At 50.0% G+C, this 27,164-nt stretch overlaps 1 protein-coding gene across 1 annotated transcript; it reads left to right on the top strand.

The window, feature by feature from the left end:
- Positions 1-287: 287 nt before the first annotated feature.
- On the top strand, positions 288-11,257 carry GDF6 (growth differentiation factor 6). Its single transcript, XM_048287206.1, has 2 exons — positions 288-697; positions 10,286-11,257. Exons 1-2 carry the CDS (start codon positions 361-363, stop codon positions 11,152-11,154), a joined length of 1,206 nt encoding a protein of 401 aa, XP_048143163.1. The 5' UTR covers positions 288-360; the 3' UTR covers positions 11,155-11,257.
- The last annotated feature ends 15,907 nt before the right edge of the window (positions 11,258-27,164 follow it).

The raw sequence follows: 27,164 nt of genomic DNA, 5'->3' as shown, positions 1-27,164 counted from the left end.
GATGAGAAGCGGTACCCGAGAGGTGGCAGCAAGACGCGCGGCATCTCTCTCCGGCCCTCGTGTCCATCTCCCGCGTGAAGCACACAGCGAGGAGGGAGCAGAGGGACCCCCAAGCACCCGACCGCGGGGTGTCCCGCCCCGCCGCGGACCGCCCCGCGGGGCGGGCTGGGTGCCCCCACAGGGCGGTGCGCGGCGGGGCGGTACCCACGGGGCGGGGCGGGCGGCTGCGGGCTGAGCCCGCCCGGGTGCAGTCGCCGCTCCGCGCCACGCCGCCGCGCAGTCCCCGCGCCGCTCCGTGGGCCGCCGGAGCCGCACGTCGGGCCGCCCTCCTCTTCCTCCTCACCGCCGCCGCCTCTCGCTATGAATGCACGCCGGGCCCTGCTCTCCGCCGCCTTGCTCGCCAGCCTCCTCTGGGATTTACCTTGCTGCCTCCCGGCTTCCCTCCCTGCCTCCTCGGAGCTCGCCGCCTCTTCCAAAGGTGGTCGCAGCCGCAGAGTGCCGCGGTCCCCACGGGAGAACCGCCCGCGGCAAGGGGGACACGCCATCGGCAGGGCGCTCCCACGGGCGGAACCCCACGAGTACATGCTGTCTCTGTTCAGGACTTACTCTATCGCGGAGAAACTGGGCATCAACGCCAGCTTTTTTCAGTCGTCCAAATCCGCCAACACCATCACTAGTTTTGTAGACAGGGGACGAGGTAAGTTCTGCCCCCCCTCGCTCCTCACGGTCCCCCCGGGGCTGCGGGTGCCGCTTCCCGCGGCTCTCCATGGTACGAGGCTGCCGTCCCGCGGAGCCTGGTGCTGGGGAGGTGGGGAGCGCGCTGCAGTGGTCACCGGTGCTGTTCCCCGCCCCGGTATTGCAGGAAAGTGCAGATGTGTCGGTAAATTGGGAGTCGCGTTGTTTTATTTTAAAGCAAACGGCCCCGCGGCGTTGAACCCGCGGCAGCCCTAAGTGCTGCGTGCGAGAAACACGAGTGTTCCTCCCCGAATCGTCATGGGGTGGTGGAAAACACGCCCCAGCTTTGCAAGGCGGAATTTGGGTATAAATTCAACCTTGGAAAAAAAAAATTAAATATCGCTCTTCTGGTTTCTTTCCGCCCGCCGGAGAAAGGGCGGCTCTTACGACACGGCTGCACGGCAAAAAGTTTAAACTGACCGAGGGCAATCATCTGCTGCCTGAGGCTGCTCTCGCCTCGGGTCCCGTTATCGGGCTTACCTGGAAGAGCCCCCTCCCCGTCCGAGCGCGCTGGGACTGGGACCCTCCGGCTCCGCTTGCGGGGGCAGCGTGCAGCCCAGGTACCTCCCGGTACCGAGACTCAGCGAGGGGCTGCCGGACTTGACGTCTGCTCCGGAGCCGCGTCCTTTGAGCTCTGTGTGGGGTTGGTCCTCACGCACCCCCGGGCCCCGGGGTTGGCAGCGGGGCCCTCTACCCCGGGCCGCAGATCTTCCCGGGCAGCGTCGGTGCCGGGGGGCTCCCGGGACCCCTCCGTGACCTGCAGCCCTGGCCGGGGCCCTCCTTTGCTTTTCTCTCGTTGCTCGTACCCGGGGCCACGGGTGCACGTTTCTCGTCGATCCAGAGTCAAATTTCCCTTCCATAAAAACGCCCCCCCCCCCCCCCCGCCCCTTTTATTCCTCCCCTTTTTTCGTTACCCTGGTTGTAAACCATTAAGAACAGACTAATTAACAGGTTCTTAATGAAGGTTGTGCTTTCGTTCCTCCCCCTCTCCCACATCTGAAGACCCTCCCCTCCGTCCGCGTCTCCCCGGGCACTGGTGTACCTGCCGGTGCCGGGACCCGGGGCAGCTCGCCGCCCTCCCGCCGTGTCCCAGCCGTTTTAGGGCAAAACAGAGCGCCGGGGAAATCACACGGCTCCCTGGAGGTACAGGAGCCGGTCGCCCCAAACCGAACCGAACCGAACCCAAACTGACCCCCTTCACCGCCTCCCCGCGCCGGAAGCCTCTCCCCGCCCACGGCACTCAAGGCTCAACCCCTTGCCCCATCGCTACCCCTGGCTTGGGGGATTCTTTTCCGCCGAGGGAGCTCGGGGGGGCTCTTCGCCTCCCGCCTCGGTGCCCGTCGCGCCCCTTCCCACGTGGAAGGATGCGTGGAAGCGCCCACAGTATGTGCCCCTCGCGGTCGGAAGCGCGCAGAGGTTTTCGAGGGGAAAGGGGACACGGGGTTTTGCTCTCCGCCTTCACCTTATGGGGGTTGTTTTCTTCGTTGCGGGGGTGGGGGGAAGAGGACTCGCTTTCTAGAAATACGGTTTCGAAAACTCAGCCGTCAGAAAGGAGCTGGACCGCTCCCCCTTGACGGAGAGGAAACGGGGCACTAACTCTGCGAGCCGCAGGAAATGGAGCCGCGTTCGATATCATCTTATTCTTGATAACCAGAAGAAAGACAGTTAATTTAACAAATTTAGCTCATCTCGCTGCATGTGAGATTCTACCTCGGGGGAAGTGATTTGCTAACAGAAGTCCTGGTTTGATTAAGGAAAAGCCTCACTTTTCCCCATTGATTTTGATTTGATGTGTCACAGGCTGTGACCTTCTGCTGGACCTTCTGAGGGTTGCTTAGCATCAAGCCACTGATTGGAGTATTTCAACTCAGTGATCTAATTGAGTGTTCATGTCATAACATATCAAATATTGTCTAGTCTCCCATAATGAAGTGGACCAGCCAATGGCACATCACCAAAAAACTTCAAGAGAGCTTCCGTTCCTCTGAAGTGGTAGCTATTTTACTGCCCACCTCCCCGTGGGCTCCTAGCCCAGTTAATTGGCGAGCTGGAGTTGTGCTGATGATGAACAGTCTTTGCTCAGAGAAAGCGGGGAAGGGGGGACAGATTTTCTGTCAATTCATTTGCAGACAGTATAGCCGCCCAAATTGACCCAATTAGATGGGCTGCTCTTCGCCTAAGAGGCAGCTCCGGGGGGGTATGACGGTGGCCGTCCCACCTGCCGCACGCCATCCTGCATGGCAGCATTTCGGGGGGACAGCAGCCAGCAGAGGAGCGGGAAGCAACTTTTAATCCTGCCGAGAAATACTCTTCCCGTACGAGGCGGGCTGCGGTGCCTGCGTGTCCATGAGAGCGGCCGGCGGGGCTGCTCGGCGCTCGGCTCTGACCGGCAGCAGCTCCCGGCCGCAGCAGTCCCAAGCCCGCCGGTCCCACCGCCCTCAGAGGCTGCGGGCAGAGCATTTCGGTGCAGACACCGACAGCCGCTCCCCTTTGACTCGTTTCTTCCCTTCCCGCTTGAAGCTAATAAGATCGTTTTCAGGGTAGCTCGAGAGGGAGTGAAGCCACGCTACCGCTTAATACATACATAATTTTCCCCCCATCGGTAGAAAAAGAGAGGAGAAAGGGGGGAAAGAGTTTGCGCTTCCCCCCTCTCCACCCCCTCCCGCCCCCCACTCGCTCCCCCTTGTTACGGTCGCAAGATCAGACAGGACCTAGCTGAATGTAGGAAAATTACTGTTGGCACATGAAGTAACTCATTAAAACGCAGATGGTGCTCTCACTGGCCTCAGGACCCCCAGCATTGGAACTCCACAGTAAGGCAGGACAATTAGGAGCTGCAAGGACTCCACCAGGCAGGAAAAAAAAAAAAAAAAAAAAAAAAAGGAGGGAGCGGGAGGGAGCTGGAGAAGGGAGCTGTAAACAAGCAATTCCAAAGCTACGCGGCACGACTGGGAGCAAATCGAAAACAAAAAAGAAATAGCCGGGGTGCAAGGGAGCGCAATTTTCGGAAGGATCTCCCGTGGGAAGGGATTGCCACGAGGGCCGGCTGCTGCCAGTGTCTCTCGCCTCTCGCTTTTGTGTCTGCAGAGCTGCGCGCAGCACCGGGACCACGGCAGGGCTCCCGCATACGAAATGCGGCAGTCCGCGCCTAAGGGACGGGGAAATCGAAATAGGTCGAGATCTTCTCCTTTTTCCCTCCCCGTTTTCTTTGTGCAGTTTCGCGTTCCAGTTGGGAGGCAGCTGATTCGCATGGGCAGGAATCCGAATATCGTTATTTTGGTCTTGCCATGAGGGTCGTGAGGGTGGTGAATAGAGGGCTAGGACGAAAGGGGGATCCCGTGTGCAGAAATTGAAAATGGCCCGGCCGTGCATGTGGCAAACGAAAAGAGTGTAAATCCCACTTGAAGTTCATCTAGTACAACATATTTATGCAAAACAGCGGGTTTCTGGGTGGACCGAAAGCTGCAATGTAGTGTAATCTGTGCAGCGCCTTTGCCCAGGCAGTGTTGTCGTTGGCAGAAGGAAAATGAAATATAAACAGGGAAGTATTTTAATGGGAAAGGAGGGAATTCACAACTGTTAATTATTTGGTGACCTTGTATTCGATTTGTTTGAGCCCCTTATAAAAACACTAATGCAGACCAGACGGCCGGAGCGCGGCAGCGAGCTTGCCGCTCCACATCCCCGCCGTGCACCCGGGAAAGGAGCGAGCGGCCCGGCCCGGCCCGGCCCGGCGGGGCCTCCGCGCCCGCGGAGCCGGTGGCGCGGGGGCGGGCGGGGCGTGCGCGGCGGCTCCGCGCTGCCTGTGCCGGGAGGTGTTTCGGGGGTTGCTGTTTTACCCCCCGCGCCGCGGGAGCTGCGGGAGGGAGCGGAGCGCAGGGCCGGGGCGCAGGCAGAGCGGGGCGCCGGCGGCGTGGAGCGCAGCGTCCCCTCGGCGGCTGGGGCTGCACCTCTCTCCTTTTCCCAGTGAAAATGGGGGCTGTCGGCGGGGGGAGTATTTTTAAATTTATCTTTCGTTTGTTTGTTGTCCCTTGAGAAGGCGCGGGGGCTTGCGCACGCAGCGCCGCGGGACGGGAGGGCGGTCCGGGGAAGCGGCGCCGGGAGCTCCGTGGATTAGGCAGCTCGGCTGGGCGGTGCGCGGCCGCGGAGCCGCTCTGCTAACGGGACGAGTAATTAACACCTATCAAACCATTCCGGTGGCTCATTTCGGACATGGTCCTGATTTTTTTCGTTATTATTATTATTATTATTATTATTTAATCCAGAAACCCTCCCGAGGGGCTTGCTAAGAGGCTGCATTTGATTTTTTTGAGGGGGGGACGCGGGGGAGACGGATGACCGAGCTCTCCACCTCGGAGCTGTGGAGTTTCCGCCGCCCGCGGGGAGATGCTGTGCCGCAGCTGGGCTGGCCTCAACCGGCAGCCGAGTGGTCCGCGGGGAGAAAATCCGGCGCAGGCCGGGGCCACTCGGCGCTGGGCACGGTTGCGGGCGCGCCTCGCCCTCCTCATTTACTTCCTCCCTTCATAGTGGAAAAAAACCCCAAAACGGTCGATCGGAGAAAACTCTCCTTTCCTTGCAATCTCGGGGCAGGCTGAAACTGAGGTTAGGAGTCCTCCCGTGCCTGAAGTCTGATTTATGAGCGAAAGAGGACGTTTCAGTCTTTGCTAGTTATGGCCAGATCTGTATGCTCTGTTGCTGTATCTTAGCGCTTCCACATATATCGCTCAGAAATATCCTCCAAAGCGTCCCCTCGCTTCATTTCTTAGCTCCAAGAACTGGGAATATTCAGGCCGATTTTCTCAACACGAATAATTTCGGAGGAATTATTTCTCCTCCGTCAAAGTATTTCGGGTAGCGTAACCGCCGCAAATGGGGAAAGGGAAAGATACTGGGTTAAGGTCTGTTACAGCAGGTAGAAATTACCCAAGGAAGCTCCTCTGCGCCTCGGCGCATCTCCCGGGGCGATGCCGACAGCCGAGGGCCCGGAGCCTTGCGGGATGTCCCGTCGGTGTTGCAGTGGTCCCTCTGAGCCCGAGGGCCGAGAGTTGCTCGTGGGAAGCGGGGAGGTGGCGGAGAGTGGGGCAAGGGCAGGCAGCCTTCCCGGAGCAGGTACGGTACAGCGGTGATCAAAGGTACATCACAGCCAGGTGCCTCCTCGCTCCGAGGAGGAAAAAAAAAAAAAAAAAAAAAAAGGAGGAAGCAGCCCTCCAACAGCTAGTTAGCGTTTTGGCAGGATTGGGGATTCGTCCGAGGAAGGTGTGGTCTTTCTCGGTTACTCGATAGCGAAGTGAACGATACATTTAAATCTAGTCACTCGGTGTAATAAAAAACCGCGGCGAGGCCGGCGCTGGGAGATGTGGAATTGAAACCCGGAAAAATACCACACATGGAGAGTCAGCCCCTTGTTTCCAGCTTGGGTAATGCTCCTAAAGAAATACCTGTCAGCCTTGCTACTCTGCAGACAACGTGTGGGCAGACCTTCGCAATTAGGGACAATATATGTTTTAATTTCCAGATTATTGTTGTGCGAGTGTCTGCAAAGTGTCTTTAAACTAAAAATGTGCTTTTGGTTTGCAAGTTTAAATATGGCTTGAAAGAGAATTTGGGAATGGGAAAATTCTTCTTGAATGTGGTTTGGGTATAATTTGCAGTGATGTAAAGTTAAGATCTGAGCCCTGATGAATTGGCTGGGAGCCCAGTACCTGATCTGCCATGAAAAGCGAAACTTTGTGCAGCCTTCGTTAACCCCCGTCTCTCCTCAAAGCCCAGACTGCGGCGAGAAAGCGACCCGGTAAGCGGGAGAGGCTTCACACAGGGAATTGAGGGAAACGTCCCAACCTAGTCATTCATTTGGCTTCGGAGATGCTGAAACCGCAGCCACCGCACCGCGGAGAAAAGCGTGGGGGAAGGCGGGCTGGGGCCCGGCGCAGCCCCCCCGGCCCGGCCCTGCCCTCCCGCCTGCCGGAGCACCGGGCACGCCGCTGCCCGAGCGTCTCGGGAGGGGCAGAGCGGAGTGGGGCTGCTCTCTCCCCCCGCCACTGACACATCCTTAAATTTTAGGTAGACCTACTCCTGCCTTCTGTCCCTCCTTCCCGCTCCTAATATTTTATTTTTTCCCGAAAAAAAGAATAAACTACGCGGAGTCGAAATAGAACTAATACTTAACTGCGGAACTAACATTCATCTACATTAACGTTACAAATAAAAACACACCTCCCCGGTGCATTTTCTGCAGTGTGGCTTTCCCCGGTCCAGCAGGGATGACTTTGCTGTTCTCACCAAGTATTTCGGTAACGGGAATATCTGTAAGGATACCTTCAACTGGCCTGAGAAAAAGGCAGATCTCGAGCTGGCTGTTAGAAATCCCGGGTTGCACCCCAGTCGCTCCTGGGGTTTAAAGAAAAACTGAAGAGGACAAGCCCCTCTCCTTATGTACTGCTCACAGGGAGAGAGAGGGACGGCCAGGGTGTCTCCACGCCGTCTCTGCTGCCGCTCTTTGTGCGTCGGCAAGGCAGCAGCTTCGCTGGAACAAAGGGTCCCCAACCTAGACCCGTCTCTCCCCGTTTTGTGGAGGTTCCGGAGGTCCCGCTTTCCCTCCCCGCCCTCTGCTGCTTTTCCCACCCTCTCGACTGCGCTGGGAGCGAGCCAGTACTGGTTTAGGATTATGTATTCATCTGGAATTATTAGGTTACAAGAGTGAATAAATAGCGTTTATCTGATCGGATTCAAAGCTGCTCATTTGAAACAACCGGCAGCCCTGCCCCTTTCCCTGCCCTCCCGAGAGAGGCACGGGAGCCGGCAGCCGCCTGAGCCAGTGGGACTTTTCCAGCACAGAGTTTCGGTGCTGTTGAAACCCGTCTCAGAGATTCGCTTGACCGGGGACACATTTGTCTACAAATCGGCCGTGTCCCCAGCGTGCCATGCCACCGAGCAACCCGGACCAGCCGTGCAACGCCCCAAACCCTCAAACTGGAGTCTCAAAAGTTGCTGCTTGGGGAGCATCCCTGAGCAAGCCTTTTGGCACCCACAGTGCCGGAGCTGGTTGCCTCCCGCACCGCCGTGTGACAGGGTCTGCAAACCCTTTAAAGCCCATTTTCAGCAGCCAGGACATGCGGGGAATTCAGTCTCCCCCCGCTTCCCTCCCGTCATACCTGCATGCCTGGATGTTACCCCTGAATGGGATTTCCTGTGCCGCGGCAGGCCACCTGCGTGATGGTTCCTCGGGAAGGGGAGAGGCGCTTCGTGTCCCCGCCATCCCTCGGGAAAGGGCTACCCTTTCCCTGAAAGCTAAGTCTGCTGGGCAGTGCTGCCTTGCTCCTGCACCCCGGCAGAGATGTGGGGGACCCCAGGACCGTGGTGCTGGCCAAGAATAGGACAAGGAGGAGCTTGTGTGTGGAGTGTCTTCTCCGGAGGGACAGCGGCCTGGAGACAGCACTCTCCTCATCCCCACGCCATGGCGACTGGGAGTATCAAAGACAGCGAGCATGTCTCTTCGAAACCAAGTATGACACCCGCCTCTCCATCCCCTAAGCAAGGAGAGCTATTAAAAGCGAATCTGTGCCCAGGCCCGGCTCTGCCCACACCCCGAAGCTGGGGATAGGGGCAGGGGAAGGCGCTGATCTAGTTTCCTCGACAGTCGCTGGAGCCCTTGAACGAAGGTGTGAGGCATCTCGGCAGGGCCAGGAGATCTGCCTGCGCCCTGTCGCATGCCCGGGTATCTGACAGTTGTGGGACGCAGAAAAAAACCCCAAAGACGACGAGAAAGGGGAGAAGGAGGAGGAGGACCTGCGCTTTCTTACCGGAGGGATGGGCATCCTCTTCCGTCTGAAGTTTCCAGGATCCCCTTGAAGGAGGGGGCAATGATACCAGAGATCTCCTGAGCTATTGGACCCTCCTCCCGCAACCAAGTGCACCTCAGCCCCTGGCCCCGACGGCCCGCGCCTGTGAAGGGGAGAATTACCCCCACGCCTCCCCAAAACCCACAAGAGACTCATGGACCGAATCCTGGTCTGTACTTGCAGTGCTGATGAAACTCTAGGCACCTCTAGGCAGGTCCCGGTGGGTTTCACTTTTATTTTCAGCAGCTCCATAGAGCATCTGTTGTCGTCACCTGGGCTGTGACGATATTCTTCGGGCTCTGCGCGTGTTTTTTCAGTCTCCTCCCGCCCTCCCCGAGCGGGGTGCACGACCGGTCTGGCTCTTGCCCCTCGCTGGGCAAAGAGCAGCCTCATCGAGAGCAAACAGACAAGCCTGAAGTGGGAGGCGGAGGCGGGGATGCGAAAGGCCTGGGTTCAAATTCTCCGGGATGCCTGAAGGGCCTGACCCATTCCGCATCGCTCCCGCCGGCGAGCAGCCCCGAGGAGGCGGGGAAGATCCGGCTCTGGAATTCCCTCTCCCTGCTGACTCCTCGTGCCACGCCGGGCGGGGGAGGGACCGCGGCCATGCTCCGGCCGCCTGGCCCCGGGCGCAGGGCAGGTGTGCGGGGCCCGGCGAGCGCCCAGCTCCGCAGCCTGGGATGCCGCGTGGGTGCGCGGCGCGGTCCGGGCGGGCGACGGAGCCTCCCACGGCGGCTCCCTGCGGGGCGGGGGGGGGACGCGCTCGGCAGGCAGCCAGGCTCCGCCGCAGGATCCTGTGGCCTGGCTGCGGGGCAGGTCTTTTCCCCAGCAATTCCCGCTATCCCTGCTGCACTCCACGCTCCATCTCCCTGCTAACGTCTAGGGGAACACGCAGCGATGCAGGGCAACTGTCGAATGTGTTAATCCGCACTGATTAACTGCACGTTAATCCGCATTGATTTTTACATCGCCGTGGTCCGTCTGAAGGTTTTGGTTTGCATAAATCATCCCCTTGTCTCTCCTGCCCCGCAGGAGGTTCCCCGAGACCTGTCAGGTAGAGCCGAGGTTGTGAAACATACTGATTAGGAACCGCAATGACCTTTGATATCGATAAATAACAGGCGGGTGTATATTTCTTTAGTCTCTGTTTCTACCCCCGGGGCGGGCTGATTTTGGAAAAGCGGTGAGGGGCTGCTAAACAGAGGCTCCAGTGGCACTTTTACAATAGAAATCTACACAAGCTTTACTAGCTTCTGGGGAAACACAGGGGCTTTGGGAATTTTTGTATTTGAGGGGTTGTAAACATTTTATTGGAAAGCAGCTCAGGGGAATCTGGTTTGCTTTCTACTCTGCACTTTGTACATCGATGTGTCAAAAAAGAAGTCCAGGTTTTTCTCAGAGAAGAACAGATACGTGTATATGGGGCTGATAGGCAGAGGATGTGGATGGAGTAGGGTCTGCCTCTAGCGCTGGAGACCTGTCTCCTATCTGGTGAGGGTCTTTCCATACTTCCTTTCCTTTCCATATTCTTCCCTTCTCCTTCTTTCTTCTCTCCCTACCCTCCCCCGGTCCCGGTCAGGCTGGGGGTGGGGGGTGAGGTGGGCAGGAGCGGCCCCGGCCGGGCAAGCCGGCGGTGCTCCCTCCCTTCCGCGCCTCAGAGACCTCTCGGCAGATCCCCCCGAGCGCAACTGACTGTAATTATTTTTATCTCGCAGACGATCTCTCGCCCGCTCCCTTGAGGCGGCAGCAGTATGTGTTTGATGTGTCGACCCTCTCGGAGACGGAGGAGCTCGTGGGGGCCGAGCTGCGGCTGTTCCGCCGGGCCCCCCGCGGCCGCCCGCCGCCCGCCGCCCCGCTGCACGTGCAGCTCTCCGCCTGCCTCTCGCCGCGCCCGCTGGACTCCCGCACCCTGGACCCGCGAGCGGCCTCGTCCGCCGGCTGGGAGGTGTTCGACGTGCGGCAGGGCCTGCGGGAGCAGCGTCCCTGGAAGCGCTTGTGCCTGGAGCTGCGGGCCTCGGCGGACCGCGGGCCGCGGCGCTGGCTCGACCTGCGGGGCCTGGGCTTCGCGCGCCGGCCGCGGCCGCCGCAGGAGCGGGCGCTGCTGGTGGTCTTCACCCGCGCCCGGCGGCGGAGCTTCCTCGGGGAGCTGCGCGCCGAGCTGGGCGCACCCCCGCCGCCGCCGCCCGCTGCCCGCCGCCCGCCGGCCCGGCGCCAGCGCCGCACCGCCTTCGCCAGCCGGCACGGCAAGCGGCACGGCAAGAAGTCCCGGCTGCGCTGCAGCAAGAAGCCGCTGCACGTCAACTTCAAGGAGCTGGGCTGGGACGACTGGATCATCGCCCCGCTGGAATACGAGGCCCACCACTGCGAGGGGGTCTGCGACTTCCCGCTGCGCTCCCACCTGGAGCCTACAAACCACGCCATCATCCAGACCCTCATGAACTCCATGGACCCCGGCTCCACGCCGCCCAGCTGCTGCGTCCCCACCAAACTGACCCCCATCAGCATCCTCTACATCGACGCGGGCAACAACGTGGTGTACAAGCAGTACGAGGACATGGTGGTGGAGTCCTGCGGCTGCAGGTAGCGGGCGGGACGCCCCTCGGCGGCAGCCGGGTCTGCGTCTGGCGGAGGTGCGGCGGCAGCGGCGAGCGGGGCCCCGTCCCGCGCCCGGCCGAGCGCGGCTGGGGCCGAGGGGACCGGCGGAGGGGCGGGCGGCGGCCCGGCGCCGGGGTTCCGCGGCGGCTGCCCGCGGTGGTGGCGGGGCCTGCGGGGGCTGCGGCAGCGGCGGCCCGCGGCTGCCGGCAGGGAAGGGCGAGCGGGCCGGGCAGGCGGCGAGGCCCCCGCCCGGTCCCTTCCCCGCTCCCCTCTCCTCCCCCGAGGTTTATCTGGCGATCTATCCTCCTCCCTCCAAAGGTGAAGGCAATTTACCAAGTACAAAAAGAGTCGGGGGAGGGAGAGGGAGCAGACTGATCCCTCTCTCTGAAGTTGCTCTGAAGAGGGCTGTTTCATTTCTGCCCTCTCTCTTTCACATTCCTGCAAGCTTACCAGCCAGAAATAGCCTACGGCCCCCCCTCCCCCCCACCCCAAGGGAAAAAAAAAGAAAGAGAAAAGGAGAAAAAAAAAAAAATCAAGAATTGCTTAAGATTGTAATTACCAGCTAGGTTTTATTTTAAGACAGCAAAGAAAAACTGTGAAGAGCGAAGTGTTGCAGAAAGCACAACCGGGGTGGATTGGAAAGGAAACTCCTTCGGGTCTCACGAAGAGTGCAAGGATGCCATTGCCAGGTCTCTGGGTAGCTCTGTCTCGGCAGCCCTCGCAACTTGCAGCAGTATTATACGCAAATGTTGTGCTGGAAAAGGCGTTTTCTGTAAGAGTTCTGTTTCTTTCCCACCTTTGGTCTCAGCTGTGGCCTCACCTGAGGAAAGTGCACTTCGAAGCTATGCCTAGCCCTTTCTTAATGTAATTATTATGTTCGTAGTTTCAGGCTTTTTCCCACCGATTTCTAGAATTGTTGGCTTATCTGGTTTTGCAGAGCTACAAACTTGTGGAAAAAAAAGTAAAAAAGAGAAGAGAATAATAATATAAAATGCTAATAAAAAGACTCGACCAGGAGCATTAATTTAAAATGCACATTTTGCTTTGGATGCACTGTTGTTCATATAAAAGTTGTAAATATTTGTTTATTTAAACAGACTGAAAAGTGCAAAATGGAGATGAACAACATGCATTTCTTTTTTATTGTACAAAACATGATATGCACTCGAAATGTTATAATTTCTAATATTTTTAAAAGTTTATATTTGAGTTGTACAGAATTAAGCATTAATCAAATATTTCATCCTTACTTAACATTATCATTTCCTTAAGATATTATTACAAGATTTAAAGTCTGCGCTAATAATGGAGAAAAGATTTTTTTTTTACTGTCTACCTCAATATAATGCAAGTATTTACAACTCTAAAGTTATCTGAGGTAAATTAATATTCAGAACATTTTTACAATACACCTTTACTGGACGATACTACAACTATTATTGTATTATTAAACATTCTTTTTTCCAAAAAGTCAGCTTGCTTTTATATGTTCTATTATTTGTTTAAGTAATTCTGAATTCTCAAGTAAATATTGGCTCTAATTCTTAAATGCTGCAGAGTTGAGTTGGATCAAGTGCCACTTGAAGGCGTACCTAAAGCCATTCCTCCTGTCTGAAGACTTTTTGTACTCTCACAAGATCTCTAGTTTCGTCTTTGGTATATGCCAGTGGCATAAAGCTGCATTATGTTTTTATGCATTTTATGCAATGATTATTGTAAGTGGGAGAATGCATTAAGGGGAAAAATTCAGGCAAGCGTTTGTAAATCTCATCTGTACTGGGGACATTAATATACACTGTATGATGATGATGATAAGCAAAAGACAATGAATGTTTTATAAATGATATTTATTTTGATGCAATGGGTAATATATTTATTAAATATTTCCTGGCTATCTCTTAGATAATGAAGAACTATTCAATGAGTAGCTGTTTCAGTAAGAGAAGGATCCTCTCTCAGTGGTGTGTGCAGAGGTGGTACAGGCAGCTTGGGGGCTTTGAGCCCCACTCTCAGGGAAAAAAATAAAAGCCTCATCTTATATGCAGAAGGGCTGAAAGAGCTGCTCACCTTGTGGAATGTGTTTGAAAACAAGGTTCCTTTCATGGAAAGTGGATTTTTTTTGCCATATCACAAGATCTGATCCCACACATTTTTCTCTGACCAGTTTTCACTTCCCTGGACTGGTGCTTGAACAAAGGAGTGCAGAATCGGGCCCGAGTGTTTGAATAGCAGCAGCTAGGAGACCTGTAGAAGACTTCAGCCTTACAGTTGGTACAACTGCCAGAGGAATATTGCTTTCAGTACTTAATAGTGTTTCAAGTTCATTACTAATAGTAGATTTGGAAATTATAGGTTTAAAAAGGGCTTCGGTTTTAAAGCCAGATTCATCATGTGCAGTTCTGACTGGTGTGGACTTTGGTTGCTGTTCTGACCACACCAGTTCAATCTTCTGCTATGGATCAAGCCTCTACTCTCTTTATGAGGTAAAGAATGGGCAAATGATGGCCAACAAGGTGCAATATACTCTTTGAGGAAAGGCAAATGAGATACATAAGACATTGTCAACTGGAAATGAACATGATGTAAAAATCCGAAATTTTACAAAATTCTCAGCTAGAGAAGGCTGAATGAATCATCCCTATATTTTGCTGTCTATTGAGCAAATGAATTATTGTGTGTACAGACAATGCTTTGGCTTAAACCATACACTGAGATTTTCAATGCAATTTCCTTTCCATGTAAAAACCAATATCGCTTCTGTTGCAAGCCCATTCATCACACACTTGGTGGCAAGCTGCGCTGTCACTGAGTTGTCCTTTCTGCTCCGCCACAGACATGGCTTTGGGGAGCTTCATCACACAAAGTTCAACTGTGGGAGGCCTCAGAAAACTTCCATCAAAGGAAGTCATTAAAGAGGCAATGTTTTTCTGTCCTGGATGTACAGTGTAGTGCAGTTTGTACCTTCTATGTTAGCTGACTTTTTGGTGATGTCTTTAATGGCCAGAAAAGGTTTGACAGCCCTTTGTCCCAGATGTCTATGGTTGGTAATCTCCAATAGAAGTGAGAGAACCTGAAAAAAAGCAAATATAGTTAGAAACTGCAGGATCTGCTTTGGAGGCACGCCTTTTGGATTTTGCTTACTGAAAGAAAACACTGGCCTTTTTGAGCGTGTGCTCTGCATGCTATAGCTAATATAATATTATCTGAGCCCATTTTGGCAAGCCTGCTATTCCTGAAGATGGGATCTCTTCTCACTTCCTTTTTAAGGTCTGCAGTATTCTTTTGCACAAACCTGAAAAGGAGCAATATGGTGCTGAGAGGGAGAAGTGAATAGGAACTGCAAAGCTGATCAATGGTCTTCTTTCCTTGTACTTCTCTTCCTCTCTCCTACCCTCCCCCAAGAGATAACCAGTAAATTGAAAATGTAGCAAAAAATACCTGTAATTATTTTTTCAGCTTTTTTACTACAAATACTGCAAGCCTTTGTTACAGAGAAATCCAAATATGGAAATGCAGTGGATGCACAGCTAGGATCTCTTTGTCCTGCCAAAGTAATATGAAGTTTCTTTTCCATTTCTCAACTCCCCATGCTCAAAATCACATTTAAAAAGGGGAAATTATTTCTTTTATTATGTTGCTGGCCAGAAGAGGGAGCAGAATCTATGAAATAGTGGGAATAGACAACAAGGGACAGAAGACAGCTGAAGTTGGTCTGGCTGATGGTGTGATACTTATCAGCAGACATTACACAATTCATCCATCACACTGGCTGTGCTGCTCAAGCACAAGAAAACCACTGACTCATCTTTGAAGTATAGATATGCTTTGGAACAAATTCTGAGTACATGAATGAAAAATCCAGCATGGGACTTAAGCCCTTACTTTATAAGTAAGCTCCTTTTTGGACCACAGAGTACCTCTTACATTTATTTGTGGGCGGGGTGTATTTTTTAATTTTTTTTTTTTGTGGGGAAAATAGCTGGAAATTCCCATGAAGAGCGGATCCTGTCTTCCTCCTTGTTATCTCCATGTAGATGAGAAGTTGGTCTGTTTACTGCATTTATAAAATAAGCATGTTTATTTTTAACAACTCAGTGTTTAACCTCAAATTTCATTTGAGCTGATCACATTGTATGAAACATCTTCCTTCATAGCCTCTTATCTTTGCTTCGGAAGCGCATCTGAAGCCTTGAGGAAGTCGAGTGAACTTCAGCCTTGTCAATCATTCAGAGGCTGGGCAGCAGGACAGCAGATATCAATAATGTGTAATTTGTTCTCTCACATAGCAGCCATGTGCTGTAAAGGAGTATACTCCCCTAGAGCAGGGTCTTCTTGTCAGCATTCAGCTATATTATGTGATTAGATTTCCAAATATTTGTTCTTGTTTCTTTGCAGTGTCAGACCCATTGTAAACTGAGGATGTTCCAGCTGTTCATAACTGTGAGGGAGGAGAATCAACATATTGTCCCTGCTACACTCATCATCTGCCTATTCCTTGATGACTGCAGCCTTGCAAAGTACCACTGTCTTAGTTAATATACATCACTATTTAGTGTATTATGCTGTTGGGAATTAGAAAGTGTTTTCCCAAGGTTTTACCCAGACCTGAGTTTGCACAACATCAGCCCGATGCAGAGTACAGGACTTAGTATTTGCGAATGTGCTAGCATTGATAAAACTAGCATTTGCTTAGACTATGAATGCTGTCAACCCCCTCTCTGGAACTGAGAAATCTGAAGTTGGACTGTGGACCTTTATCCAATAAGCCTGCTTTCCTACTAACAACTTTCTGCACCATTTTTAAGGAAGACCCTAAGGAGAATCTCCATCCTATGGAGCATTGTTAAATCAGTGAAAAAAACATTGCTTTCCAGAATGTGAGAATTTTATTACTAGAGAAAAATGAGTGAAAATGCTCCTAGGACAGCAGGGTTCGAGTGAGTGGGCAGGAGAGACCTCAGGTGAGTAAGAAAAGTAGAGGTCTGGTTGACAACTCATTGCTGTGATGGAAGTGGGAAATTTCAGGAGAGCCATAGAAGAACGAAAAGGATAATGTAAGGGCAACCTGCCAAACATCTGAGATGTTTTCACTCTAATGGTAAGAGTATGGAGAATAAACAGGAAGAACAAGAAGTCTTGGGACACAACAAAGGCTACAGTTTAATCAGCATCACACAGGCTCAGTGAAATAAATTGTGGCACTTCAGTATTAGCAGAGAGAGTATAATCTGTGTAGGAAGTAGAGGCAGTAAAAAAGGGAAGAGTATTTTCTGGTATATTGGGAATGTATAGAAGCCCAGAGAGGGGGAAAGACAGAGTGGTTGGAGATGAAACAGAGGAACAGTAAAACTCTACTAAAGATTACTGAATGAGGAGGAGGTTGATGTCACATTTTTGAGCAACTACTGGGAGTGTCCTGAGGATATGAGGTAGTGGTAATCAAGGACTTTATCTAACCAGGTTATCTGCTGTAAGAAAATTAAAAAACCAACAAAACAAAACCCAAGAGTATAGCACAGCACAAAAAGTTCCTCAAGTTTTTGGAATGTGTTTGGACAACTCTTTGTTTCAAAGAGTGAAGGCAGTTATGGGAGATGTGGCCAGATAAGCTATGATAGATATGATTAATAAAGAGAAACTTGCTAGAAGGCAATTTGAGCTCATGTGTCTCTGGAGGAGGAGAGCAAGACCAAATAACTCCTGTATGGCAGATTTCCTCACTTTGGGCAATTGATAAGGATAGTTCTGAAAGGAGGAGCCAAAAGGAGAAAGACTCTTAAGAAAACAGGCACTTTGGAAGAAATCCTTAGTTAAACATCTCATAGGAACCTATCCTGCTGGCAAGGAGGGCAGCATTGGAGAAATACAGGGGGTCTGAGTCAGAAGCTGCGTGGTTATCTATGGACAAGAACCCATCATACAAAAAGTGAGCAAAGACACTACTAGGATAAGTAAAAGAGAAGGCTGAAGTATAAAGAGTGCAAAAGGGATCAGAAAAAGAAATTAGGAAAAAAGGAAAAGGGTTATCAATTAATGGGGATGTTGAACAAAGGACAAATGAAGGAGTGGGCTGAAGAGTGAAACATCACCTTTACAAGGAGGGGACACTTGATATGAGAGGCTGAACACACTTAGAACTAGCAAGGGAATTGAAATGCAGCTCATGGAAGAGAAATGAAGGAACCTTTGAATAAAGGGCATATAATGATAGCAGAAAGTCCTGGAGAAGTTTACTCTGGTATAATTGGAGAACTAACCACAGGAATTTCTGAAATATTAACAAGTGTATTTAAGAACACAGAGAAGATTTAAAAGGTACCAAGAATTACAGACCAGACACCTTGTCTCAGATACCTCCAATGCTTTGAGAATTACTGCAAAAAATTCAAGTGCTTCATAAAATAGCTACTGCAAAATGATAATGTGATAAAAATATCCAGTGTGAATTTATCCAGAACAAATCACATCTAGTTAGTCTCGTGTTCTTCTTGGTAAGAGTGGCATGCAACTCAAGCACATAACTTTCCAAAATGATTTTGCTACATTAAAGGGGCAGTTTCATATAAGTAAAGTGAAATGTAATAGCAACAATATACATTTAAGCACTTTATGCAAAATGTTACACTTAAGAAAGGATAACATCAAGCAAAATATAAAAAAACCCTAGCCAATAGTGCTTCTACAAAAGAGAATCTGGACTGTATAGTGAAATGAATTCTGAATACAAGGTAATGAATGAACAATTCAGTTGCCTAGGATGTTCCAGAGTATAACAACCACGATATTAGGCGTCAGAAATATTCTGATATCTAGACTGACGAGAGCTCAGGTAAAATGCTGTGCCCAGTTTTAGGCATCATGATCTAACAGATCATTTTCTGACATCTTCTGGATCATTGGTAGTCTGCTGACCACAGACTAACATGACCTGGGACATCAGGATATCTGGGCACAACAGATATGTATGTAAGACTTACTCAGGGCCAGCTTGCTCTTTCTGTGTTCTGAAAAAATATTTTCAGATATGTCTTCCAGGGTGGGCCTTGCTCAGTCCCTTGCCATCAGGAGAGGAGGGAGTGGAGCTCCCAAGATGCTGTTGAATGGAGAACTCTGCAGGGCCACAGTGCCTAAGATCTTTTCATCATAAACTGCCTGAGACTGAGGAGAAATAAAACCTGTTACACACTCATCTGCAATTATCTCCCTGGAGACATACAGATCTGAGTTTTGCTCTTGAAATGGGAAAAAGGGGATTTATTGTGATGCCTATTCTGGCACCTAAACTGGGCAGTACTCCTTCTGGGATGTCATTAGTACTGAGCAGAGTGGAATAAATGTCTATCATAACTTTATATAAGGCATTCTGTTTAATGCAGCCAGATGAATGCTTCAGAATGAGAGAGTCCCTTTGTTCACTTCCACTCTGATGGAGTCCGGCACTGGATGAGAGTTTCTTGTTGCCATCATAAACCAGACAATGGGTCATAGCATGACAAAAATGTGCTTCTGTGAATTCACCAGGCACAATTTTCTGTTGATGCCAATTCTGGTCAAAAACTCCCAAACCTCAATCAGCCTTAAACCAGTTATCTGCACTTTCCAGCAGACGTTCTGCAGACAGCTGTGTCCTACAGCTGACTCTGAAATATTTTTCAGAAACTAGGTTTTGTGTCCTCAAGAGTTTTAATCTAACATTGCTGTTCTGTTTGTCATTTATTTCATATTGGTTCAGATGTGGAGCTCTAGAGAGGAGTTTTGGATATTACTGTGATCAGACAAATAAAAGCAATGGAAAGTCTGGTCCATCTTGAACCAGAAACCCTGCAGACATGAGGGGAATCAGTTCTTGGATAAGTGTCTGCAGGCCCTTGGCACAGCTGTGAACTGAGTACAGCATACCTGCCAATCAACCCATTCGCATACATCTTTGATTAGTGAAGATGAACATCCAGTGTGACACAAGCTCCCAAATGTTTGTTTGCTTTGTTGTTTTAGAGGGACATAAATTACTATTGTCATCTAGAGTTGGAATTCTGTAAAACATACTCCTGTCCCTTTTTGTCAATACTCTACAAGCAGAATATTGTCATTAGCAGCACTGAAGTTGTACTGACTCTTCTCTTTCATGCAGTTGGTCTTTCTTTTGTTCTTATAGGCTAGAGTCTAAAAACCTATTTAACCTGGGATGTACCTCTGCCAAAGGCTGTTTTGCTGGGAGACAATGCAAACAAATTCATGACTGACAAAACAGGCAGTAGAACCTTGAAACATTGAGCATCTACTGTAGGTATGGCTGAAAGATTTTGAGAGAGAAAGAGGAAATAAAGGAATGTTCATCATTTAAGGACTTGTCAAGTATTGCTGACTTCACATTTTATCTCAGGAAGAAGAGTGCTCTTTATATTAAGATGAATGCCTAAGAGGGCAAGGAAGAAGGGATTGACCTGGGGCCATTAGAAATGCGGCAAACAACTGGAAAGCATTCACATTTGCTTGAAAAACAACAAAACCCATTCCATGTTGCCTCACTGACTTGTGATAGCAGTTGGTCTGTGCAAGGAGGAGCTGTCTTCAACATTCATGATATTTTTTTCTGAATTTTTCTGTAATTATTGAGAGTTATTGTATTAGAAATTGCTGAAGCATCTACTCTCTAGCTGCCCCTTAAGTACCACACTGTTACAGATGTGAGAGGTTTAGAGCAGTTTAGAGAAAGCCAGGACAGTATAATCCTGGGCTTTATGCTTTGTACAGCTTGGTAGTCCTAGTGGGTTTGCAAATATTTCTTGCTCTGGGTTCTGCTCTGTTCACTATCAGCAACCACCAGGACAAATTCAAAGGCAGAATTTGTTTCAGATGAAACGGCCCAGAGATAATGCCTTCTTCTCCCTACAGCTTTGGTTCTGGTCTTTTCTGCTTGTGGCACGAGCTTCAACAGAAGCTCTGAGGCATTTAGACTCATAGACTGGCTAGAGGGTTTTGTTTTGTGTGAGGAAGTATATGCATTCAAATTCAAAGCAGATTGTTTTATGCAGTGTCAAATTCTGTGCAGATGGAACATTATATGATATGCTGAAGTGGGATATATAGCATATGGCTATAATTCAGGGAAACACATTTCTCCAGCTGGATACCTGCTATTGAGTTGGAAAATATGTGTCCTGCATTCTGGTAGGCTTCTTCCAGAACAGTGAGAAGACATAAAAGACAGGTCATTCCTGGTATTGAGTATCAGCTAATACTTACATCTATTTCACTGGTTTCATAGTGCTGTTCAAAATTAAGCCTCCTGTTATCACAACGAGCATAGTGCAACTGAAAAAAAAAAAAGCTGTTGCTGAGCTCTACACCCACAAGTACACATGGGCAAGCCAACACATGCAAACAGGCTGTACTGCTTTTGGGCTGGATGACCATGCCTTCTGCCCATTCCTGTCCCCACAGAAAACACAGCCCATGCTGCCTCAGGGTGCAGCACTTCTTCCAGGCATCAGCCCCTGACTCTGGGGCTGCATCCCATATCTCCAGGGATCCCCTGAACCTGGAGGTCCCCTTGGGTGCAGCACCCACCTACAGCCCATGTCTCACTCAGTCTCGCTGTGGTGCTGCAGTGAGCAGCTGGATGGGAGCGATGGGTGTCTTTGGAAGAGAAGCTGCAGCTCTGCCTGGATCTATGGTCTGGCAAGGTGCAGGCATAATTTCACAGCATCCCTAAGCAGGCAGGAGCTGAGCTGTACACGACAGACCTATTCCTCAAGGAAAATGGGCTCATTTTGGCCAATGGCCAATGGGAGAAGTGAGATGTGACTTATGCTGTATTAATCATCAACTTATGCCTTCTGCCAGGCAGAGGTAGGCTGTGCATACAGCTTCTTCTGTGGTTCAACTGTTAAATACCTCGTGGTCAGACTCATGAGTAATTACCTGCCTCAGCCTACTTTAAATAATGAAACAAGTATAAACCATTGCCCTGGAGTGATCCATCCTTTTCAGTGCTGCTGTTCCTTGCCTGCTGATCACCCGCTCTGCTCCCTTGCACCCATCCCGGCTCCGACATTGCTCTGCTCCATCCCAGCCAAGCACGGTGAGTAAATAACCATTTCTCTCCTGTGATCAGGCTAACAATGCTCCCCTCTCACACCCTTCCCTCTGCTTTTTCTTTTGCAGGTTCTACTCCTCTTGCACTTAGTTTTACTTTCAAAAGCTTGTGCAGCTAATAACCACTCTGAATGTTGTCCTTTCTCTGGCCCCTTGGAGATGAGGGCATCTGCTATTTCCTCCTTCCTCTCCCTCTTCCACTTGTGGCTTTTTCAATGTTAGTCACTCCTTCCTACTCCCACATTTGAAGTATATCATCACTGTCACAGCAACAAAATTTTCTTTTTCTTCAGGTGCACTGTACCCTTGCAATTCTGCTAGTTCAATTCACACCACACCACCTCCCAAAGACTGGTCTGGCAAAATGCTGATAGGAAAAGGGGAGGCTGACTGGTATGCAAAAAAACCTGCTTTCTCCAGTGGCTTTTTTTGCTTTCTTATTTTTACATAAAAGTGGCTACAATTTTTATGATGCAAAGCTCTTCCCCCTCAGTGGAACAGACATATTCCTAAGAAGAATAAAAGAGATTTTTATGTGGAAAAAATATCACTGAAAGTAATTTCACTGTTGATATTGAAGAAGATTCTACAAGGAAGGAGGCAAAATATCACTTTCTGTGTTTTTTCATCTCTGCCTTCTCCATTTTTTCAATACCATGTGCCAAGCAGACTGTGAAAAGACAAAATCCCAAAGAGTTAACAAAGAGAACATTTTCATTTCATTACAGGCTTAGTTCCTTAGCAACCCTTCTCACCTCAGCATTCTGGTTTTTTGGGTTTTTTGTAAAATCAGTGACTGTTCCCCTCCACAGCAGGAGTGGCTGGGGCAGCTGGGATGCTCAGAGACCTGGCAGGTTCAGCGCTGCAGGAACCAGGTGCAGGTGAATGTGCTGGTTCCTGGTGTGCCATGGGGATCCCTGGGAAGTGACAGTGATACCAGGAGTAGGGACTGTGCCTTCCTCTACTGAGCACAGCTCCCTGGCATGGCTGAGCAATAAACCCAGACACTATGCTCAGCTGCACTGGCTTTTCCCCAGCATGCTCGTGGCTCCTAATTCACCTAAAGTGACACAACTGGCACGGTGCAACCCATCCCTTGTTTCCACAGATTCAAAGAGATTCCTCCTAGAAGGCTGTGGGAAGCAGAGAAATATGTATATGACGTGAGGGCAGGCATAGGTAGCTCCCATGGTGGAGACTGGAGCAGCTCAGCATTTCCCTTTTGCAGGCAGCCTGTGATGTATCTTGATGAAGAAAATACTGTAATTATACTGACTATTTCTAACAGGTTTTTCAAGTTGCAGTAAGGACTGAAAACAGAAAAAAAAGACAGATGTTGTCCTGCATGGAGGGTGTGGAAATTGCAACACATTTTCTTTACACATTGCAATTTTCGACATATTGCATGCATATTCCTGTCCCCTTTGTGCACAACCATGGCAAAGTTTTGGTTCCATGGGCAAAAAAACCCCATTGTATTTTAAAATGTTAATTTCATTAACAATATAGAAATGTAAAATTAAAAAAAAGTATAAAAAAGGCGATGTAGAAAACAAATTGCAGAGTTCTTATTCCTCTTATTTGTGCTGGAAGGGAACAGGAAGTCATGTCACTTACATGAGTAGCAACAGCTCAACAGCCCAGCTCCAGCTCTGGATATTTGTATCAAACCAAAACTCAAAACAGTGATGATGCCCAGAGGTGTGTGAGCAATGGAGCTGCTCGTAAATGCCAAGTGAGCAAAAAAGCCACAGCAGCTGTTACTAAGTGTAGTGAACACTGCTCTGGGTTTTGGCTCATGTGTACCCCTGAGGCATTCATGGGGACCCTGGGGTAGCTGGTGCAGGTAGTCATGGCTCTCCAATGTGTCTAGTCACTGTGAGAGGGTCTTGCTTCAGAAGAGGGAGTTCAAAGAGCTCATTGCCATCTCCATTTCCTGCCCTTCCCAGTTCCTGGACTTTACAGCGGATATCTCTGCTGCCCATTCAGGATGGGGAGAAGCTGAAGAAAATGAGCATGCCACTTCTCCGAGGTGGCAGATGCTCCATGAGAAGATGATGGTTTGTGTGCCAGAGCAACAAAGCAGGCTGGAGTTCTGCAAACAGCACCTGCTCAAAAGTGAGGAAGGCAACTGTTGAGGAAGAGCAATCCCAACTGGAAAGTGTGGTGTATGCCTCGTGTGGCAGTGAAGTGACCCTGGGAATAAAAGGGCTGCTGGAAGCTGTCCAAAGGCTACCACACAGCAGTTAGTGGCAGGCCTTGCTGTGGCCCACTGTGGGTGGCGGTAAGAGGGTCATGCCACCTGCACTGGTGGGGAAGTAAGTGTAGTGCACTTGTTGTTATTGACCCAGGAAGGAAACACAAGCTTTGATTTCCATGGCCTTTATGGAGGAATAGTGCTCAGCATTGTTGTGACAGAGAGTAGAGCTGCTTTTATAGGGAGAGGATTATCTGGAATTAGGGCACATAGATGCTGTAGGAAAACCCTGATCAACACCTTGGGATGATGGAGCTGGATATCTATTCCTATTAACCCAGGCTCTGACTAAGCTCCTGGAGAAATACAATGTTTCTGTTTAATAACAGAGAAAGTGCATTAATGTGAAGAGTTGACATGCTATCCAAATTTTGGACCACACTGTCTCTCCTGAGTTTTGTGTTTGTGATAAGTAAGTAATGTCCCACTGCAGTAACTCTGCAGACCTAAATATTTGGCTGCCTATGTATTTCATGGAAAGTTCCCCTGATTTTGAAAGGTCACACAATTGTTAGAGTTTGGCCCAGATGTGAAAACCAAAGAGCCGCTCCCCTGAGTGCTGCAGACCAGCAAGTCACCAGCCACCTTTGGATGCCACAATCATTGTTCATCAGTTTATCAGAGGGGCTGTACAGAGGAATGATCTCTACGGAGCCAGGAAGTCCAGGCCAATGCATACTTCCCTACTATTTGCAAGCTGTTGGAGGGAAAAAAAGCCCAGTATCATTTTTATCTACAACCTTTTCCTCACTGAAAGATGCTTCCAAGGGAATCTGAGCCAGGGGGCCTGATGCTAGCTTTAAGCCTTATATAGAGCTGCTGCTTTTCATGCAGCACACCTGAGCTCTCAAAATGGTGTAAAAGCCAATTTAACCAATCTCAGAGGAATGGGCTGGGGTGTGGGGTGCCCTTCTGGGCACTGCAGATGATGGGAGTGCCCATGGTCTGTCCCAGGGCATGGTGTGCTGGAGCACTCATGGCTCCTCTTGGTTTTCCAGGCACAAGACCCACAATGCTGCAAAGGCTACTTGAAGCTTTTGTCTGCTTATGTAAAGCACCTTTCTGGTTGGCTTGCCTGACCAGTGGAGGGTGCCCGTGGTGCTGAGGGATCCTTTTGTATTTCTGAAATGACCTGTATAATGGTCCCTTTCACACTGGTGTGCTGCTAATGGAAAAGGCAGCGGCAATGCACCTCCTACCAACACCTCGCAGAGCCCACCAAGCTCTGCAAATACTACCAAACAAGTTACAGCAGCCTTCAGGTGGCTCAATGGGACATGGAGACTGACCTGGTGGCATCCTGCAGAAGCCCCAGAAAGGGGGAACTGCTGGGTCCTTGCTTTCTCATTCCAGCGTCAGGTGGTCTCCTGTGGGCAGTACTCTGTGGGGCAGCAGCATCTCTTCACTACTGAGCTTCAAGATATGTGGCTCCTGGGCAGGGCTGCCCAGACCCTCTTATACCTGCAGAACTGGCTCTTAGATCCTGTACACTGGGGTGTAGAGTTATAAAGATCTTTCAGGTCTGAATCTATGCAGGATCTCATGGATTATGCTTCTGCTTTCCTAAAACAGTGAGTGGTGACAACTCTCCCCATATTTCCTTACAATTGTCTGAGCTGGCGAGTCATTGACAATTTGGATACTATTTTCATGTGATCACCTTCCTTGTGTTTACCCTGGCACATGAAGTTGGACAAAATGTCAGTGTGCAAAACCAAGGCAAAGATTGGGAGCTACTGTATCTTATGTTTAGTTTCATATAACAGTTTGAGAGGAGAAACTGGGAGATCTCATGCATGGTCTCAATTGGCCTGATTCCACATCTGCTTGATTTACTCCAGCTGAGGATCTGGCTCTAAACCATTTTCTTCCTCATAGATGTAGCTGTAGCCAAGCCAATTGGTACATGTCTGTGCAGATGAGCATCCTGTGTAAAAACCAACAGAGACCAAATGGGGGAGTAAAATTTCAAGCACAGAATGGCAGCATTCAGCTAACCCCTGCCTCTAGCCCAAAGCACACCAAAATCACCTGCATCCTGAGCCCAGGATTTCAGTAGCCACAGGACTTGGTCTAGGCTATGCTCTACTCTTCCTCTGAGTCTTTTCGCTCCTACCCCTTGCAGATACCCACCCCCCCCCCCTCAATTTCTGTTCAAGCTGCAGCTCCTGCCCTCGCCGTGACAGAAGCAAGCTGCCTTTGGGGATGGCAGACTTGCTCCTTCTGCCTTCTTCTATCTTGAGTACTCTACTCAGACAGACTTATGCTGGCCTTGGAAGATGGATGGAAGTGTGCCATGGGTGCCTTTCATACACAGCCTGCTACTGAGACCACATCCACCTGCTTCAGTCTCAGACTGATTTTCTTCTACAGAGGATAGGAACCATAGACATAAGAAGATTTTTCAAGGCTGCAGGAACAGTTTCAGATGTGGGCTAAGAAGCTAAAAGTCCGGGGCTCTGAACTCACCAAAGAGATCCCTTCCTTTGGGAAGACCTGGATGGAGTTTGTGTGTATTTGGGGCACCAGTTACCAAACAGACAGGTTGACTTCTGGGCTGCAGTGCAAGAGAAGCTCCATGGGCTCCCTGCAGACAAAACTGCGCAGAATATGGAACACCAGGTGGGACTCCTGGAGCTGGGTGCACCACTGAGGCGACACCCAGTATTGTCATCACAGATATCAGATCCTGTGGGATATCCCACCCTCTTTCCAAGAAGGGTGATAATAGCTTACACTGACCCTCACAACATATTTTTGGCTCTCTTATCTCTATGCAATTCTCTCTGGCAGGATATACATTTTAACTTGTTTAGACTTTGACTCTGCATGAGTTTAGAAGAACCACAGGATTTTTTACAAGAGTCTTACCACTGAAAACCTTCAAAGTTTCCTATCATGTGTTTTTGTCTTTAGCTGCCCACTATTTAAGTTGCCCCTTAGCCTTATTAATATCTGTCCTGCATCCCATCTTCTGTACACCTTAATCCTTTCAATGGCATGACCTGGAAGTAGCCATATAACAGTGCTTTCTCTTTTCCTCATGAATTCCAAGAGATGAATTCCTTCTGTCTCAGCTATCATAGAATTATAGAATATGTGGAGTTGGAAGGCACCCATCAGGATCATCAAGTCCAACTCCTGGCCCTGCACAGGACACCCCAAGAGTTGCACCATGTGGTTGTGTACATTGTCCAAATGCTTCTTGAACTCTGTCAGGCTGGTGCTGTGACCGCTTCCCTGGCCTCCTGTGAATTGTGAAAACGTAAATGTCTGTATCTCCAATTTTCAGGTCTCTTTCACTGGAAAACCATAAATAACAGCACAGTGATGCCATACAGGAAAAGGTACAAAATTCAGTGAGCTGATTTCTGCATATCATCCTGCGTGATGGACCTTCTGCCTGCACATATCACTGCCTTCTTTCTTTTCCATCCAGTCAGCGTGTTGATCCCATGAAAGCATCAATCTTCATTCATCATGCTTTGTAAACCACTGTAAAACACATCACACCAGCTCCTCCTGGTACTAAATAGTTTTTTATCAGGGTAACAAAGTTTCCTTGCCTACCTCCTGGCTAACCCTCCTTCCGATAGACTCACAATGAAGTTTTACCTACTGACAGAAGTTGAAAGCTTCCTGGT

The sequence above is a fragment of the Corvus hawaiiensis genome, chromosome 26 (assembly GCF_020740725.1).
Source record: "Corvus hawaiiensis isolate bCorHaw1 chromosome 26, bCorHaw1.pri.cur, whole genome shotgun sequence".
Classification (NCBI taxonomy): domain Eukaryota; kingdom Metazoa; phylum Chordata; class Aves; order Passeriformes; family Corvidae; genus Corvus; species Corvus hawaiiensis.
The sequence above is the reverse complement of the archived record's forward strand: the minus strand, read 5'-3'. Positions and strand labels throughout refer to the sequence as shown.